The sequence below is a fragment of the Lycorma delicatula genome, chromosome 6, assembly GCF_047948215.1.
Source record: "Lycorma delicatula isolate Av1 chromosome 6, ASM4794821v1, whole genome shotgun sequence".
In the NCBI taxonomy this organism is placed as follows: Eukaryota; Metazoa; Arthropoda; class Insecta; order Hemiptera; family Fulgoridae; genus Lycorma; species Lycorma delicatula.
In genome coordinates, this window is record NC_134460.1 from 6015846 (window position 1) to 6035596 (window position 19751).

At 32.5% G+C, this 19751-nt stretch overlaps 1 protein-coding gene across 3 annotated transcripts in view; it reads left to right on the forward strand.

Annotated features, from left to right (window-relative positions):
- The first annotated feature begins 2955 nt into the window (after positions 1–2955).
- Positions 2956–19751, forward strand: part of Strump (WASH complex subunit strump) — a 72059-nt gene continuing 55263 nt past the window's right edge. For 2 of the 3 annotated variants that reach the window (XM_075368202.1, XM_075368204.1), the window contains exons 1-3: positions 2956–3138; positions 6151–6314; positions 13591–13693. In XM_075368202.1, the coding sequence (XP_075224317.1) occupies positions 6190–6314; positions 13591–13693 (228 nt within the window). In that variant the 5' untranslated portion in view covers positions 2956–3138; positions 6151–6189. Of the gene's footprint in view, positions 3139–3163; positions 3611–6150; positions 6315–13590; positions 13694–19751 lie in introns of those variants that run through there. The other variant, XM_075368203.1, reaches the window with a different exon arrangement.

Consider the following 19751-nt stretch of genomic DNA (forward strand, 5'->3'; position numbering starts at 1 on the left):
TTAAAAATTCGACGGAAATGAAGTTCTTGAAAGCAATAGCTGATTACACCAGGTTGAGCAGGAAGAGCAATAAGGAATTGAAACTATTAAACGGTACCAATTCAGTTGGTACCCCCGCACACAGTGTTCAACTTAAAAGAGACCCAGTCACTTAGTTTAGTCTATATATAATATTTTATTGGTAAACACATAATTTACGAAAGGTGTTGAAAATGATGTCCATCTATTTATTGACCATGTTATGGCTATTCATGTTAATTGTACTTTGTCTACTTATTGGATGATATTGGTAATGTTTGTCTTCAATTCCTAGTCAGATCAAGGGATCTTGGTGGCTATAATTCTTTAAAAATTATTCTTCCACCGAAAACATCCTACAACATATCAGTAGAGCGAGCTACATGGCAAGTGGCGCTGTTCTGTTGCAACAAGCAGTCACGCTCATCCTCTTGCAGTAAGGATATGAACTGTTGGATAATTTCTTGTTAGAAGACAACATCCACAGTTTTTTTTTTCCAAAAAAGGGTCCTATTATTCGTCGCCTTGAAATCGCGCACCATACGCCTAATATTTGAGGGTGTAGGTAAGATTCAAAGAAAATGTGTGGGTTTTCAATACCCCAGGTACGGTAGCTTTGATTATATACCCACCAAGGGGAAACTACGCTTCATCTGTGAAAAACACCTCGATCTAAAATGTGTTGGCTCTAATGAAGTTCTTGAACCATTGATTGTAGTGAATCATTTTGCAAAATCAACATTAGTTAGCTTATGGAAAATCTGCATTCGATACGGATAACATTTCAGCATTCTCCTCACTCCAGTGTGGGCTGAACCTAATGGTTCTTTTTCCGGCTCTGTAAAGACATAAGAGGAATCTTGTAAATGCCGCTTTAATGTTCTGTATCGAGCAAGTTTCAGATCTAACACCGGACCTGTTTCACGAAACTTTTTAACTTGCTTCTGAATAACACTTTTCACTGATGCTCCTTCTTTTAAAATTTCGCTGTAACACAACATGAGATTTCGTCTCTAAATCAGTTTCCATCAAATACATATTCTTCAACAGTTAATCGCATTTTAACAAACAATGCATACGATTACGCAACCTTGTTCAAAAGCCAATGTTCGACGTAGACTGGCAATACCGAACGGAACGCAAGGATGTCGGAGGGTGCAATACCCTCCTACTTTTCGCAGTATACGGACTTGCGTCTTTTGCTGCTGGTTGATTCTTCTGTACTGGCGGGTTATTAATAGGAGATGGCGTTGATTAATTTGATGAAGTTTGGATTGCGTTCCAATCCAATGGAGGGTTTTAGCGGTAGGGACCCCGCGAAACGATGTGCTAATAAGCCTATCTTCCGTGACACGCCCCCTTTCAGCCTAGAGTGGGCTGAAATCCTTTGTTTAAGGGGTCATCCTTTCTTAAGGAAAAGATGCCGGAGGCGAATTGGGGCTTGCATTTGTTGCACTTAATTTAATTTGATTTAGAAAATTAAAGAAAATGAGTTTGCTGAATTGTTCTGAGACGCTGTGACCCAGAGCTATATCAGTCGATAGGAAAGTGAGGTTGAGATGGTCGGTATGGAATTTGATATTTTGTTGTCGTGTCTGTATCTCATATCTTCTTGCTAACCTTATAATAAGCCAGTTAGTTCTTGAGAGAACTAGACTGGCGAGAGACAGACTGTAGTCTTCTGTTCTTTTTTTTTCTTCTTTCCTTCTTTTTGTCTCTTCTTTCTTCCGAGGATAAAAGGGTGGCGAGGAGGTTTCTTGGGTACATGGTACCAGCGGTTTTTGGCGCAGCTGTTAGTATTGTTTGGTTTGGATTATCTAGGCGCGATAAAACTCTATTAAGGGTTAGGTGTCTGCTTACCTTAAGGGCTGGCAGGAGAGATGTGTTTAACGCAGGGTGATTTCGAGCGCCCGTGCGCTGAGGTGGTGACAATTTTGAATAAGACAGCCCCCTATTAATTGAAAATTTGATTTGCTGCGAATATTGGTCAAGACGTAAACAATATAATGGACCGCGGAGGGTTTGAGAGGTCAGATGGGCTTTTGACCAAACAAGCTTTCTTGTTGCTGTCCTTGGAGTTGTTCATCTGAAAAAGAAAGAAGCTCAAGCGCACAGCCGATTTGAAGTTTTGGGGGTGGTGAAAAGTTTTTTTTCTTTTCATCGCTGTATTATGAGGTGTGGATAGTTTAAGGTAGTTGTTCTGCCGACAGGTTAATGGAAATGGAAGTGTGTTTTGGTTGATGTGTCTGCTTGTCTTACGGTGGGGCCTCTGGACGAAGCTGTATTCCTTGCCCCTCTTTTCTCTTCATTAACCTTAAAAGAACTGCTTTAGTTGTAGTATTGGCAATACTCAAATAAATAAATAAATAGCCCTCCCCATTCCAGCTGCAGTTGGACCAACATCTCTCACATTATTTTACTCATCTCACACCAATATATGCATTTCAACAAAAATTTGATTTTATTTGAAACTACTGAGTGATAGGGTCTCTTTTAAGTTGAACACTCTGTAGGTAGAATGATAGAAGAATACCTGCCAGCTAAAATTCTGAAATATGTACCACATGAAAGATGAGATAGATGAAGGCCTCTGAAAGGTGCCACGATTTGCTATGCAGTATACCCGTGAAATGCAGAAAAATAAGATGTTTTAGGTTTTGATTTTCTATATATCATTTTTTAATAAGATTCCAGGACATTTTCAATTTTGATATAAATTTTGTTTAATTTAGTTTGTTCTAATGTAACAGTAAATATTTAATTTTTTATTATTTTTGACTTACACTGTTTGGCTTATAATCATATAATTATTAAACGGGGAGGATTTATAAAACAACTGTTGTTTCACTTGTAAAAATGCCATCTTAAAATAGACGTGTGACTGAGTTACAAAATCTAGTTGGGATATATTTTTTACGTAATCGTTTTGACATTTTTGTAATCAGCCAACTTAACCTCAAACTTAGAGTAGTGTTTTACATGATTTTTAAACAATTTTCACCTTTGCTGAATATTTATAACTGATTTGATTAGTTGCATTGGTAATGTGTTAAGAAATATGTTCAGTTATGTATTATATTGTCTTCTTACCAGTTGTTTATGTTAGTGTAAAGGAAGAAGGTATGTTTGATCGAATTGACATTAATATTTATTCCACTTTAGGTATTGTTCAGTAGCGGTAGTATTAGTGATCGATTCTAATGTATTGCCGTGCTCCAAGGAACTGTTTTAAGTTTAAAATTTTAACGTTTATTATTTTTTTAGTGCTAATTGAATGGTTTTGCATATTCCACTTGCAAAATCTCTTCAGAACTGCTAAAGAAAGTTAGATGTTTAATTAAAATAAAGCATAAGTGGTTCTCTAAAGGGCAAGGGACCAGTTAAATCATAATACAAAATCCCTACTAATCTGGAACAGGATCTACTTTTGCTAAATTGTAAGCAGATGAATCTGACTACAAAATGTCTGTTGAATCAACCTGAAAAGCACCATACATGTGGGGGAATTTATTTAGGTTTACCTGTATTGAGATGAAGGATGTATAGTACTGCACATTACATCTGAATATCCTGTACTGTATTACTTGTAAAGGTGTGTAATTTTTTGTTTCATTGTGTATCATGACATATTGGTGTTGATCAACATGATAACTACCTAATAATTATTGATTTCAGTTTCAAATTTCTATGGAGATTGTCCGTCTAGAAGCTCTTTTTAGAACTAATTGTAAAGATTCTATAATGAGTTAGCTGTAGGTCGGTGCTTTTTTAACTTCACTGAAAATGGAGCAGCTTAAACGCCATAAAAATTATCTTCCAGAAGAGCAGTTTCTTTTTAACTTAAAAGTGACTCTTTAACTATAACATTTTTTACTATTAGCTGTTTGAATGTGTTTCTGTTAGGTACTGTGTACTAGAAGGTTTTCTTTCTGGTCTAAACAGGCAAATATTAGAACACTTCATTTTACTTTCATGTGAAATTGCTTGGATGAAATATGCAATCTTGTTTTATTCTATATTAAATTTTTTTATTAATGTATATACGTAATATATATTGAGTCTTTTCTGTTGTGAATTCACATTTCATAAAAATTAATGATTAAAAAATAACAGCCATTGGTTATTAAAATTTAACTCATGTTATTTAATGATTATATAGTGTATTAATATTTTATTGTTCAAGTGATGTAACAGTGTAATGATTGCTATCTGTTTATTGTGTGTTGCTTAAACAATCACATCATTTATATTAAAGTAATCAATAATTAATAAAAATATTGGAGTTTGAGGAAAAATTTCTTTGTATTCTCTTTTTAGATATAAAACTTTGGTAATGTTAATCAAATCTGGCAAACGCTTCCTTTTAAAAGGTGATAAACACTTAGTATTTTTAGAAAGGGCATGATTATATTAGTTTATTTATTTAAAAGTTGTGTTTTGAAAATGTGTTAAATTAAATAAGAAATTCAATACAATTTAAAATTTTATTGAAAAAAAGAACAAGACTGCCAAAAAAATTGGTGTTGTTTATGGACATGATCGGTATTAGTATGTGGTGCATAAAGCTGATTCAAGCATTTTCAATGTGGAATTTTTAATGTCATCAATAATGCTTATGTTGTGGTCAGTCAGTGACTGAAAAGTCGATGAAATCATAGAAAAGATTGAGCAAGACTGGTATATTAGAAGTTGTGATATTGTAACAAACTAAACATCAACTACAGAATAGTTTTAAACTATTTGAAGATGTCTGATACAAAAAATAAACTATGTTTGGGTGCTACATGATCTGTATGAAAAATTTAATACATCAAATTTCCATCTATAAATCGTTGCTAAAATGAGTTTAAATCATTTTCAAAATGACTCATTATGGTGATGAAAAATGGATCATGTGCAACAGTAATATACAGAAAAAATTATGGTCAAAACAAGGTGAAGCAATGCAAAAGGTGGCAAAGCCAGATTGCCATAATGCATGTGCAGTGGTATTGGAAATAAATTTCCCACTGTGAGCTGCTGGTACCCAGTCAAACAATTGATTCTAACCTTTACTCTCAACAACTGGATAACTTATGCCAAGCGATTGAGGCAAAGTAACCGATAAGAAATCTTTCGCTTGGTGACCGATCAAAAATTGATAAAACTTGGGAGAAGTTGTATATACCATATAATCCTGTCCTTGCACTGTCACACTACCATTTTGTTTTTTTGCAAAAAAAGAGGTTTGTGAAAATTACTTATTGCAATTTTTAGTCCAGAAAACCCCAAAGTTCTATGGTGATGGAATTATGATTTTACCTCAAAATCAAAATGCCACTTATTTGGTTTAATAAACTCATTTGAAATATTAAAAAAATCTTGTTTTTCTTTAATATACAAAGAAACTTTTCCCCAGTCTATTATTTCTAATTGTAAATAGTATAAATAATTTTTATCTGGTTCTCATGTGCAGTTGTATTATAAATACAACAGCCATGAAATAAATAAAATACTTGCAGCCATGATTTGGTTATATCATGATGTTATTCATATAGGTAGTATTAAACAGCATTGAAACCAAAGAAAAACAAGTAGAACTTTAAAGATAAAAAAAATTCTACATAAACATAGACATGATATAAACAAACATGAAATTAGAATTAGGGAAAAATCTAATAGGTGGTAGTGTAATAAGACTAACTAGAAGACAATGGTTGGTTTGTGATATGCAAACTTTATTTATTTTGTGATGTAAAAATCACATGGTTACATTTTGTACTTCTTCATTCAAGAAGTAAAAAGTACTGCTAATGCTAACTTATTTAATTATTTTTGCATCAAGATTTTTCGCCTCCAGTATAAACTACTACAGTTTTATTTTAACTGCAATAATTTAAAAGGTAAGAATTGGCTTTTTGTTTATTTACTATTTTTAAGAAATGTAGGACCATAACTGAACATCAGCCACTGTGGTTGAGTTTCATGCATGGATCTTATGTATTAGAAAAAGGCTGAAATGATATATAGTGTGAGGAAAGTTTCTTTACAAACCTTCTCTTTATATTTAATCATGCATTACATTCACTAGATTATTGTAGTAACATTGTTGTGCTATTTGAATGCATTGTGTTTGTTGTTTTCTTTCAATAGATTTCTTTCAGTGCTGAATTTGAAGTAATTTCTAAAGCAATGGGAGATGACTTTCTGGCTGAAAATAACCCCTGTGGTCAGTACATACTTCAATTGGTTTCCAGGGGCAATGCTATTGTAGCAGAATTACTTCGTTTGAAGGATTATATCCCACCAGTCTTCAGGTAAATTAATTTTATAATGTATCAGAATTTTTTTAATTTATTTAGCATTACTTTTTATTTTAAATTAAAATGGATAATATATTAATATTTTGTGGAAGATGGGTTTCGCTTTTTTTTTTTAATAAGAGCTTATTTATTCAAAGTGTAATGACAATCACTCAAATTTATTCAGAATAATTTTGCTTTATTATTTTTTTATACAGTGAGCCCTTGATAATCCAACATTCTTTCGTCTGACTGCTGAGGCAGTTTGTGTAATACCACTATTTTTTTTTTTTTTTTTTTTATTTCTGATTCTCATGCATGCTATCACAAGCTGATAAAACAGAGACACCATGGTTGGGTGATGAATATGATGTTTTAAGTGAGTAGGTCATGGTTATGTGGAATACTCTATAATAAATTACAGTACAGTACTTCCGATTGTCGCCAACAACATCAATAACTGTGTCTGCAGTTGAGCATATGGTGCCGCCAGCTGGAGACTTGCATTGCACAGTACCTGGGTCTACAGACAGCATTAAACTTCTTATAATATCTTGCTACATATCTCAGTATCACATGATTCTGTCCCGTGTTTAGTTGTCATTCGTTTTAACGTGTCTAGTTTTTCTTATCTTAAAGTGTTCAGTTTTCCGTAACTGAACTTATTGGTTTAATTTTGAAGATGTCAAAATGACAAAAACGTAAGCAATTCATGCTGTTTATTAGCAGTAAAAAATAAAAAAAAATTTGTAAAATATTATGTCAGTGGTAAAAGTGATCAGAAAACATTAAAATCTGACACATTCCTGTTAATGGAAGATGCACTTTGAGCTTGGTTTATCCAGGAACGTTCCAAACATTCTCATCTTTGTAGCAAAATCATCAAAGAAAAAGCTAAGTTTTTCTATAAAGAAATGATGAAGAAAGAAGATTTCCACGTAAATAACGGGTGGTTCAACAAATTCAAGAAGTGCTATGGAATCCATTTACTGACCACTGCAGGTGAGAAGCTTATTTGTCATTTTACTGTCGTTGAGCCACATAAAGAAAAATTTATAAAGATAGTCCAAGAGTTAGGTCTTTGCCATAGTTTATAGTGCTGATAAAAACAGGTTATTTACAAAAAAAAGAAACATTTGTCCATTCTGTTGAAAAAAGCACTCCAAAATATCGCATATATAAAGCATCTCGCAAAATATCGAAAAACAGAATTATGTTTATGCCTTGTTCAAATGCAAGCAGTACCCATAAACTTGAATTGCCTGTTATAAGCAAGTCCAAAGATCCTAAGGCTTTTAAAAACGTAAGGCTTCCTGTAAAATAGTAAAATCAAAGACAAGCGTGGATGGCAAGGAAAGTATTTTTTGAATGATTTAATGAGCATTTCGCATCATCAGTAAACAAAGTCCTTAAACAAAGACAGTTACCAGAAAAAGCTTTGTTACTTGTAGACAATTATACGGGGCACCCAGATGAGGAAGACTTAGAAAGTAGAGATGGGTTTATCTGTGTCTTATTTCTTCCTCCAAATGTTATGGCTACCATTCAGCCAATGAATCAAATTGTAATTTAGATGATTAAAACAAATTACTAAAAGAGTCTACTGTATAATGTAATGAGTAAATTGGAATGTCTATTTTTAAATGTTTAAAAGAAATAAAGACGTCGTGTTTGATCTCGCATAAGCATGGGAAAAAATTCCTGCCAAAATAGTGTGTTCTTGGAAAAATTTGTGGCCACTGTGGCCTACTATCCTCTATTACATTTATACGAAAATCGCAAAAAACCAGTGGAAAATGAACAAACATAGATGACATTAGGAAGTTGCTAGCCCAACTGTGCAGTCAGGATAACTCAGAAGGCCTGACACAAGACTATGTAAATGAATAGCCGACCAGAATTGAAGATAAAAATTATCAATTGATGACCAACCGGAAGATAATTGAAGATGTGCTGGATCAGGTCAAAGACTATGATGACAGCAGAAACATGACACCTTCACTGTAGATTGGTACCACAGGTCACAAAAGTGCTTTGAGTGCGTTTAACTGTGTATCAAGCAGGCTGAAGGATGATAAGGCTGAGATTGTGCTATGGCTGATTGCGGGCCTTCTTCCAAATAGAGGTGGACCTCAGCAACAGAGAAGGAGGTTATTGGTCAGAGTTGCGTATTCCTCTCTCCTGTATGGAGCCGAGTTGTGGTTGGGAGTAGCTAAATACCGTAAATACAGAGGGAAACTGGAGTCCCTCCACAGGAGATGCTGTTTGCAAACTATATCAGCTTATAGAACGGTATTGTTAGTGGTGGCAGAAGTGCTGGCCAGACGTTTGCTGATAGACCTGGTATTGCTGCAACGAGAGAGAATAAGCAAGTTGGCAGATTTGCAGCCAGTAGACAGGAAATTGGCAATTAAGACAATAACAGGTGAGCACATGGAATTGTGGCAAGAGACACGGGACCAAAGCATGATGGGTCGGTGGACACATTGCCTCATTGGTGATTTGAAGGGGTGGTGTGAGAGAGTTCATGGCTCGCTGGGATACAGTCTTATGCAGTTCCTGGTGGGCCAAGGTAGCTATAGATGATATCTCTACAGGTTTAACTTGGACCACTCAGACATTTACCCAGAGTGCGAGGAAGAACAGCCCCAGAGCATATATATTTCTGGTGCCCATGTTTTACACAGGATTGCTTGGAAATGATAAACACACTGGGTCATGACCGTATGTTCACGCCAAATGAAACGCAAGGGATCCTGTTGGATGGTGAGGAGAACTGGAGAGCTGTGGAAGATTTCACTTGGTAGGTGATGATGAAACTATATGCTGCAAAGGAGTTTCATAACGGAAGGAGATGTTGGAGGGTTCTGGGTCAGACAGGCTTGCGGCTGAGCGCCTTGGGAATCTTCTGAGCCTCTGGAGGTCACCTTGTTGCGAAGAAGCCATGGGCACTCCATTCATGGTGCCCGATGGCGTCTCTAGCTGTTACATCGAAGAAAGATAGTCTCCATTTGGTAAGTACTGTGTTTTAACAGTATTGTTGGGTGTTATTGTAGTAGATTTATTGCATTTCATGTGATGTGTGTGTGTGTGTGTTTTGGTTATTCCTTGATCTGTTAGCATGCTTGGTGTTTTTGTGCGTGGTTGTTGATATTTTTGGCTTAATTTGTTATCAGTGTGTGACTTTTGAGTTTCATTTTGTGGTGAGTGCATGTTTGTTTGGGTGTTCCTTGTGGTGCTTGCGGTGACTGATTGTGTGTGTGAGCATTTCCCCCCTCCTGAAGTAATGCCACATAAGCGGTTTCTAGGAGGGGTTGTTAGCCAGGAATGGAGGTTTAGTCGGTAGTGCGCAGGAACACATACACTCTTATTACATCTTGCAGAATCTGTTAGCGAGCCTGACGCTGCCTTGGTGCTCATAAATGGGGTTCCTCCACCTCTTTAACGGGGCTCTTTAAAGGACTGAAGAAAATTAAGTGGCAGCTGTCGATATTTTAACATTAAATATTTGCAAGAAAATAATCTTAAACTATCCATTAAAGCAAAAAACATAAGACTATTGACCTGTATTTTCCTGTTAAGTAGTTAGTTGTATTATTGTTATTTTCTTAATTAAATTACATCAGTTATTCAAATTAATAAACGCATATGAAAGTACATAATATTGGTTATTCCATTGAAATTAGGATAATTCCAGTAATCTGACACCGGGGCTGCCTGATATGTGTTGGATTATCGAGAGCCTACTGTACTCTTAGTTTCTTTTGATTCTTAATTTATAATCTGTACAGAAACTGGAGAACGAATGATAAAGCAGTATCATTTCATATCATGTACGTAATTAGTGGACAATGTTTTGACAGAAGGTATTCTCTTTTTTAACAGAGAAAGTCTGTGATATTTTATCAGTGAAGTAATGATTGACTGTCAGTCTTGGTACTATTTTTGCAGTACATGAATTATAGAAGCAGGTGCTAAATATTTTTTTCATTAATAACATGTATATTTTTATTCTTGTACTCCACATATACTGACTGGGTAAGTAAATTCTTTGTGATATCCTTCTGGAAAATTTGACCAAATGTTCTGTTTTTAATGCAATACTTGGTCATAACATAGATTATTATTCTATGCAATCCAAATGCTTGGTCTGTTGTATAAAATATAAAAATTATTCATTTTATATCCTACTTCAAAAGAATGACGTATGAGGGGTGGCTGAAATGCAATATACAAATGTTCATGATTTGCAAATGAGAGATAATCAAATGAAACAAATATGGCACAAAGTAAATTTTTTTTTTACAAAAACTTACATTTATTTTGCCACTTAGTCACAATTTACAGCTAAGTCTTTAAATTATCTGTGTGCTTTCGCTTTTTTGTAACATTGTCAATTGTTTATTTAAAAAATCATACTTGTATTAACTTTTTCTATAAGGGATGGTTGGTGTAGGATAGTATTAGTTTTTGATAAAATGTAGTGTAGTATCTTCACAAAAACAAGTCAAATTCTTTAAATGAGTACTTTTGTTCGTGATCAAAGACAGTTACATTTTAGTTCGTTTTACCTAAATAATTAGTGACTAATTGTAATAGGCATAATTTTTTGCATCTTTCTTTGTGATTGACTTTTTTTAATACAAGCACCAATTAGGTAGATTTCATAAGAAAGCTACCTATTGTAATGGGTACCATGATTCGACTTCTGGAAATTGTCAACATATCTTCACGTATCACATTCCCCAGGCCCCAAAACTACAGTCACCTCAAAAGTTTGTATATGCATTTTTATATATATATATATATATATAAATAAATAAATAAATTTATTTTATATATATGATATGTATATATATATCACTTTCTTGTGTACATGATAACTGCTGTAATTTTGCACCAATTACTTTCAAATTTTTCCTTAAGAATAAAGCGTCCCAAAGTCTCAGTCGGGTTTATTAACAGCCAAAATTGGACCATGGGGTGGAATTGGGGGGGGGGGCTTTTTCAAAAAAACAAAATATCACTATAACTTTATTTTTAAGTAAAATATCAAATTCATTTAAAGTTTCTGCTGTTCTTTGGATAAGGCCTAAAACATATGTAAGTAAAGTTTTTAGATATCACCAACCATTGGTCCAGGGGTATAAAAAATTGGGTTTTGAAGACAAAAAAAATCATACCTCCCTTAATAGGCACAGTATCAAATCTGTTTAAAGTGGTCGTTATTCTTCTAAAAATTATCTAAAACTTTTGTCTATAACAATTTTTGATATGATCAACCCTTATGGCAAGGGATGACCAAAATGTTGCTGAAAGTGTAAGAAGATGGGGCTTGTCATATGCTAAACAAGTGGAACTTTTTTCACATGCAACCATTGTCGTATTGAGTAAATTTGAAGTTTTTCTTAACTTTAATTCCCAAGCTTAGCACTGGTGAAATCTACCTCGGTCTTCTGGCATGCTGAAACTAATTATTTTTTAAAAATTTTATAACTTAAGTTACTTAATATATATTAAGGAGTTTTTTAATTTCTAATAAAATTTTAGTGCGGTATTTTTATTAATTAAGCTATTGTGTTTGTTAAATTATTATTATACCAAAAATAGACTGCAAAATAAGTCATTTTTAACTTCAGTTTCATATAATTTAGATAACAAACTTAATTACCATGTTCATTTATTAATTTTTACTTCCTTGTATGAAGTAAAGGAAAAACCAAAAATTTTGGTTTTCAGATTTTAACAGAAATATCAATTTTGACCATTCCTGAATCCATTTTGACTAGTTTTGGTGTGACATCTGTGCATACATAAATATATCTTGCATAACTCAAAAACAATTAGCTGTAGGATGTTGAAATTTTTATTTAGAGCCGTTGTAACATCTGTTTGTGCACCTCCCCTTTTGATTGCAATTGACTGGATCAAAAGTGTCCAAAAAAGCCCAAATCCAAAAAAAATTAGATTTTGGACTTTTTCTTAACTGCAGTAATCAGCCCTCAGAGCTTTTAAACGATATATCATAAGTGGTATTTATTTTTATTAGTTCTAGAATTATAACCAAATAAAATTTTAATGAAATTGTTGGTCATACACAAGGCTTATCAGTTTGAATGCGATTTCCTTTCCTTTTTTTAACCTTTTTTTTTTTTTTTTTAGTTTAAAATATGATTTATTAATAATTATTAACCTTTGATTGTAAAAAGATATTTACAATAAATAATAATTCAGTAATTACATAAAAAAAAAGAAAATACGAAAAAAATCAGAAGTTATTAGTGAAATAACATTTTCTTTTAAATATGTGTATATATAATTTAATAGGGGTACAAGGAAGTCATATAGTGTCCACATTAGATATTGTGAAACATCTGATTATTTAACATTAATTGAAAATTATAATTTAGAATCGTATTAAAATAGTATGTACTTTTAATTTAAAAAAAATGTGAATATATAATTTAATAGGTGTACAAGGAAGTCTGGCATACACATCAAATTTTCTGTTTTATTTTTAATTTGGATTTGACTTTCATAAAATTCTACAGTTTCTGAAATATAACCCTTAGGTAAATTGGGAACCAACCTGTAATTAGGGGTATTTCAGTTATTTGGATAAATTAGAGATTGTTTGCTTGTTCTAGATGGGAATTTATCTGGTGGCTTCAAAACTGTAGTTAAATTTTGTTTTGTCCATGAAACGCCAAAATCCACATTATGTTATGAAATTTATTATTAAGAAAGTATATTAAATTTATTTATGTATGCTGCTGTAGAAAATTTATTTTTTTAATTTATGTAATATTTCTTATATTTAGTTACTTATAATATTACTTATACTTTTTAAATAAAGTTTAAAAAATTTGAAATTATTGTAGTATTTTATGTATATAATTATATAATATTATATATATATATAATATAATATTGTAATTTTATAATTATTATATTGTAATTATATAATTTTTATTTTTTAAAATAGTCTCCACAAATAAATCCTATCACATTTTATAATTATATTAGTTTGTTGAATATTATTTATTATTCTGTTGTCCAACAAAAATGTAGTATTTATAAAATAAAATTAGTTGTTTATGTCTTCATTATTAACCTGATAAGAATGAAGACAAAAACAACTATGATGAAGTGTTAAGTAAAATCTCTTATGTGTGTTCTTCACTAAACTTTATCTTTTTAATATGGTGTAATGTTAAAAATTACTTTTCTTTTTTTTAAGAATGTTAATTCGTGATATTGTAATATTTATTTTTTATTTTATTGATTTTAGGTGGGATAAAAAACAAGATCAGCAGAAATATGGTGATATTATATCTGATTTTTCTTACTTCAAAGCATCTGATGAATTTGACAGAAAAATTGAAAGCAATCTGGTAAATAATTTTTAATTAGATTTTCAATTTCTGTATTTTACAGTTATTTAGAGTTGCACCAGATAGTTTGTGCTCCATCTACTTGATTAAAAAAAGACCAGTAAGATATTATGTATAGATTAATGTGTTAAAAAAATATATTTGTTGAGAAGGTGGATATGTTACTAATTTTTTAATTTTGTTCTTTAATTTTAATTTAGTTTAGCAGTTCTCCAACTTATAATTTGTTACTTTATTATTTACTTCAAGTACTATTACATATTATAATTATTATTATTTTGTATTATGTCCTTGTATTTTTTTAGTATGTCACTTGAGTTTATAATTAACTCAATAGATAGCAGCAGTTCTATATGAAAATGCATGGTTTTATATTTATATATTTTCTCATAGAATGTTTTCATTATTTTTCTGTTAATCTTATTTAATCTGTGTGTCACATGTGATTGTGCAAATTAAACCATGAAATTGTATACAAAACTTTAATGTATGATTAAAATTATTTACTTTTGAAATATAAGTATAGGAAGGAAAATTTGGTTGAGTACTTTTTATTTCAATTTTACTTTTAACATGTTTATAATAATCCTACATTAAACCATTTTTGTATTTCTTAACTTAAACAAATTAAGAAAAAAAATTTATGTATACCGATTTAAAAATATTAATATATATTATTTTTATATATGATTATTATTATATAATTTGACCTCTATGGGGAGTGATAGTGTCTTTTAAGACCTTGACTTTGACTCTTGTGATGTCACGCCACATGCCGGTAATGTGACCCACCAGGTGCTGATCATATGACTCACCACCTGCTGATCATGTGACCACAAAAAAATGAAGGTCTCAAAAAAATAAACTTTTTTAAAAAAGTCAAGGTCATAAGAAAACTTTTAATTAAAAAAGGTTTTTGAGGTATGCCAAATCTGAGGTCAATCTTTTTTTTTCAAGATTTTGAACAACTATATCTTGGTGATGGTTGAATCTAGTGTGAAGCGATGGGGCAAATTATGTCATCATCAGGATGATGCAATCTTATCTTTTTTTAGGGAAGTGTGTGTATGTGTGTTCACAAACACTTCTCAAAACAAAATGCACAACAATTTGTCAGAAAACAGATCCTTCATCAGGTAGTATCACAGGGACCTTTCATCTGGTTAGGCATTGACTAATGTAATGGAAAAAAAAACGTCTTTTACATCATTACCCAAGCGTTAACACATGGGGTTTAAAGTGTGTGCTTGCGCGCATTGTGTTATGGTTCTGAAAAGAACTTTTTTAAAATATCTACACCTGATATTTTATTCAAGACCATTTTATTTATTTTCTCCATCATTATTATTTAGTTGAATTTCCCCACCATAATAGAAATAAAATTTCATGTTACAGCAATGATTCATGTTGAGATTTTTTATTAATGATTGAAATCTCTTTCCAGCAGGCCTAATATAAAACACTCAACATTGTTCAGATATTTTTATTTTTTATCACTTAACAAATAATTACAGTATCAATTGAATATTCCGCACCTTTTTCTACTTCTTTCAGTCCAAAATAAACCACTTTCATAAAATACAATTTTGCATGTCATAAATCTTCATTGCTAAACCGATTTACATATTTAGAAGGTAAATAAACTTAAAACAGCCTGTTTGTTCTTTATTATGCCATTCAAAATGAGCACCAACGATTCTCCATATTTGGTAAACACCCTTTACATGTCCAATACAATGTACTCATGGGAACACTATAGATCTAATCTTTTTGTCTGATAAATGTTTGTAGATTAACTGTCATTAAAGACATTGTTGGTTGTGATCCATTTGTGTTAACTTCCTTGATGCTATTCAACAAAATGAAAAAAAATTTTTCAGACTCATAATATTTGAAAATGATCCCCTCCATTTTCAACAACCAGGTGTGATAAGCGTCCTGTTTCTTGGAATTAGTCTTGCAATTTTGCAATTTCTTGAAAACTCATGAACTTTCCAACTCATCAGCATCAATAACTCAACAGTTTTGTAGTCCTCCTCACAGCAGTCCGATTATATTTTTTTATACACATGATCTCAGTGTCTTGATGTAAATTCACTCGTACAATTTATACATGAATGTTATTACCAGACACATCAAACAGGACAACATTCTGGAATGTGAAAGATAAATTCCTCATCTAACAGACATGAAAGAGTCGTAACTGAGATGCAAAACCACATATGTCATGTTGAAACAATATTAGTGAACAGAGTCTGCTCCATACTTATTGAGAAAACTGAAGTTTTGTAAATTTTCTTGTTGAAAATGTCAATTCTTGTAATGGTGTAACTTCTCTTTCGCTTATTTTATTCTTATCTCAAGTTTTTTTAATCTTCTATTCAAAAGACATTACATATTGTAATTGCAAACTATCCAGTCCTTATATGCTTCAAGCATTTTCTCAGTGTCTTGTGCATGCGTACAGTTCAGTAATGCTAAAATCAAGGTTCCCAGTATTTCTTCAAACTCCTTGATTATTTTGTTTGAGAAAGTAGTAGTTAAAATTAATGAAAATTCTTCTGTTGAAGAAATTGGACTACCCAGTAAGACAGAAATGATTCAAGTAGACACATTCATTCTTTGGAACCTCAACTTCACGACTGGCAATGTCATGACATTGACAATGACAGCTTCATGACATCCTCGCAATGTCCGTTAGTGATATTGATTTCTCCTACGGATATTTCTCACATGTGATATTCTTACAGATATCACATCCACCTAATAAGCTCTCAAAGAAGTCCTCACATTCCTGCTTGATTGTGATAATATTCAAATGATGTCTAATGATTTTGCAGACACTTCTGAATTATCATTAACAGTGTAAGTGTACATCATGTACTTTTATATGATTCTCCTTCTCATCTTCTGACAAAAGTTTATTGATCGATTCAGATGAAATATTTTCCAAATTCCATATTAGGTCTTGGAAAAGAGTTTCAATTTTTGCTGCCATCTTCATCAAAGAACAAAATAAGACTGTCCATCACCAGAATAATCTGCACCATTTTAAAATAGAATTCTTGGGAGAAATACCTCCTTCATCATCGATAGCTGTTGTAAAATATTTCATAGTCTAACCTAATATCTATTATTTATGCTATTTTCGTGGTACTATATCTTCATACAAGACTGGTACATTTTCTACATAATAATTTACCCATTGATCGTGCAAGTCCAAAATCCAACAGTACAAATTACTTGTTTGAAAGAATAATAAAACCCTTCCAAAGTGAGGTTTTCTTTATCCTCAATGTCGGTATATCAAAACAAATGTAACCGATCGACCTTCCAGGAAAAGTTCTTTGATAATATCTGTTGCCTCAACTAATCCTTATAAAAACATGTGCTATGCAGTGCACATTTCCCGCTTTTGTGAAGAGGACAGATGTCTACATTTTTGAAATCATTTCGTTATCTATGGGGTGACAGTTGGTGGAGCTTACCTAACAGCATGTGTGGACTAAGCACAGTGCCATACACCACTGGCTTACGTGTCCCAATCGCACACTTGTCATATATTTGCTAAAATGGGTAGGTGCACCCCATCAACTATTAAAAATATATATATATAACATCCATAAATTAAAATCTATTTAGTCTAGACAGCAATTCACTGCCATGCCTAGATAACTGAATGCCAGCAAATACCTGTCCACAATGTTAAAGTGCTTGGAGCCTTAATTGGCTGGTGGTCAGCCATATATATCTCAAGGTTAGCTTCACACAGCAGTGCGGTAGGAGTGTTTTCCTGTAGGTAAACTACTGATGTCGAACAAAGCAACCACATCAAGGAACTTCTGGCAATGCAGTTCTCGCCACATTGACTTGCCGCTTGTGAGTGGCCAATTTTCCCCTTGACCTCTAAGTTCCAGGGTGGCCCTGTCTCTGGCCCTCCCAAGAGCCGGGCAGTCAGTCATCAGGTGTTCATTTGACTGAACCTCCCCACAGAACAAAGCTCATCAATAGATATTGGTTTAAATTAAAACCAATATTAACTGAAACAGATATTGGTTCAAATTAACATGGTGAGCACCCAGGCACCCATTGCCCTTAAATACGAGCTTGAGGCATATCATCCCCCCAGATCTTGTGTAGACTTAAACAAGGATCTTCCCTTAGTCTTGGTGTTGTTTGTTCTTGTATGGATAATATACAGAATCTTAATACAACTTTGTATTTATGATGTCCATTTGTTAAAATTCAACTGATCTTGTTCGATTGGCTCTTTCTGTCTGTTTGGAACCATACTATGACGTAAGGTGGCCTTTCTGCTTGAAAAGTAATTTCACTGTCCATACATTTTGTTTTGTTCTAGAAACGAATGGCTACGTGTATAGGTTTCACCTTTGGAAAGTCATATATAGGTGTATCATTTTTCACCATTTTTAAGAGCGGCAACCACTGATCATCTGCGACTTGTGTACATAAGGGATCTCCCATATGACTTTAGAGTGTGAAATTATAATTGGGTTTTACCGATTACTAACTAAACAAAATTACTGTTAGAAGAAGATCTTTGCAGTATCCTCTTATATATGCTCAAAGGTATTCTCTTGTTGTCTTCTGCAAATCCCATTAATGTATTCAAGGGCATATGAATTGTAAATTTTCCATCTACTGAGTTGTGCTTCATAGTACTAATGCCATCTGATACCCACCCGATGGACTGGATATCATTTTTGTTACTTTTCTTAGAGTAAGCAAGTTTTTCGATGTGGTTATACCTGGATTTCTTATGCAACCCAACTTAGTGTTTGATATTTCATACTATATTTCATTGAATAGTAAAGGAATACAATAAGCTATTTGACATTGTGAAAAATAATGTCATAATTATTGATATCTGCATAGATTATGGGTTTTAAATGTGATTTGCATTAATCTAACTAAAAAATAATGGATTATTTATCCAAAAAACCCTAAAAAAACTTAATTTTTTTTAGCTGGTGCCATGTGATTGAAAATTGCCTGGATTGGCTGAATCTATGATGATGTCACACATCAGTAAATATGTCTGTCATTGATTGCCATTTCATTACGATCCTTGGTGTCTTATGATTTTGAAACGATTAATTATTATAATATTAGGTGATATTTTATGATTTCCGTATTATATTTTTGTATTCTCTCCGATCATGGACAGCAACTTTGTGAAAACAGACACAAAGAAACCTGTCTAAAGTTGATTCTATTATCGTCGAAGTTTCTTTAAAAATAACCCCGATATTTATGCTGCTGAGATAGAAATGTGAAAACAGCAATGTAAAGTACCTTACCAACTTGTTTAGTAACCTACCATAAACCCGTAAAGGTGAAATAATATGTACCTATAAATTTGGATTGTTATGATGATGTAAAATGTCGTAGGTTATGTTAAGTTAGTTGTACAACAATTTTTTGTTTATAATAGTTAATTCTTTTTTTACTTTATTCGTTAGGTACACAAAATTGAATTCTAACCTCAAACAGATTGGTAAAATAGATCATCCATAATCTAAATATTATGTCATTACAATGAAATACTCATTAGTAATAATATGTTTACTTATATCAAAGTGGTCTTCACAGAAGAAAACAGTTGAATTATCCACTATATCAACAGGATTTCTACGAGCAAGTTGTAACTACTTTTTGCGTAATTGGCATTTTTTAGAACATGTACAAACAGTTTCTCCGGTGTCTTTATTGATGTATTTGTGCTTGCTGGCACTACACACCATTTGTAACTCATTTTCTTGGGTAAATATCACAGTAAAAATTTACACAAACTGCAGAATGCTAACTCAACTTGTGACTTTTGATGTTTATTTACTAAAGCCAGTGTGACGCCATATTGCTCAAGATATCGTTTTGGTGGCTTATTTAAATAGTGCATTTGCATTTGCTATTTTTTGAAGAAATACATTCACAAGAAGAAATCCTGTTTCTTCTCTAACATACTTCTTGCACTGTTTCCATTTATCAGTTTATATTTAGTTCCCACCTTTTTAACGTCTTTCATTTCAGGATTTTA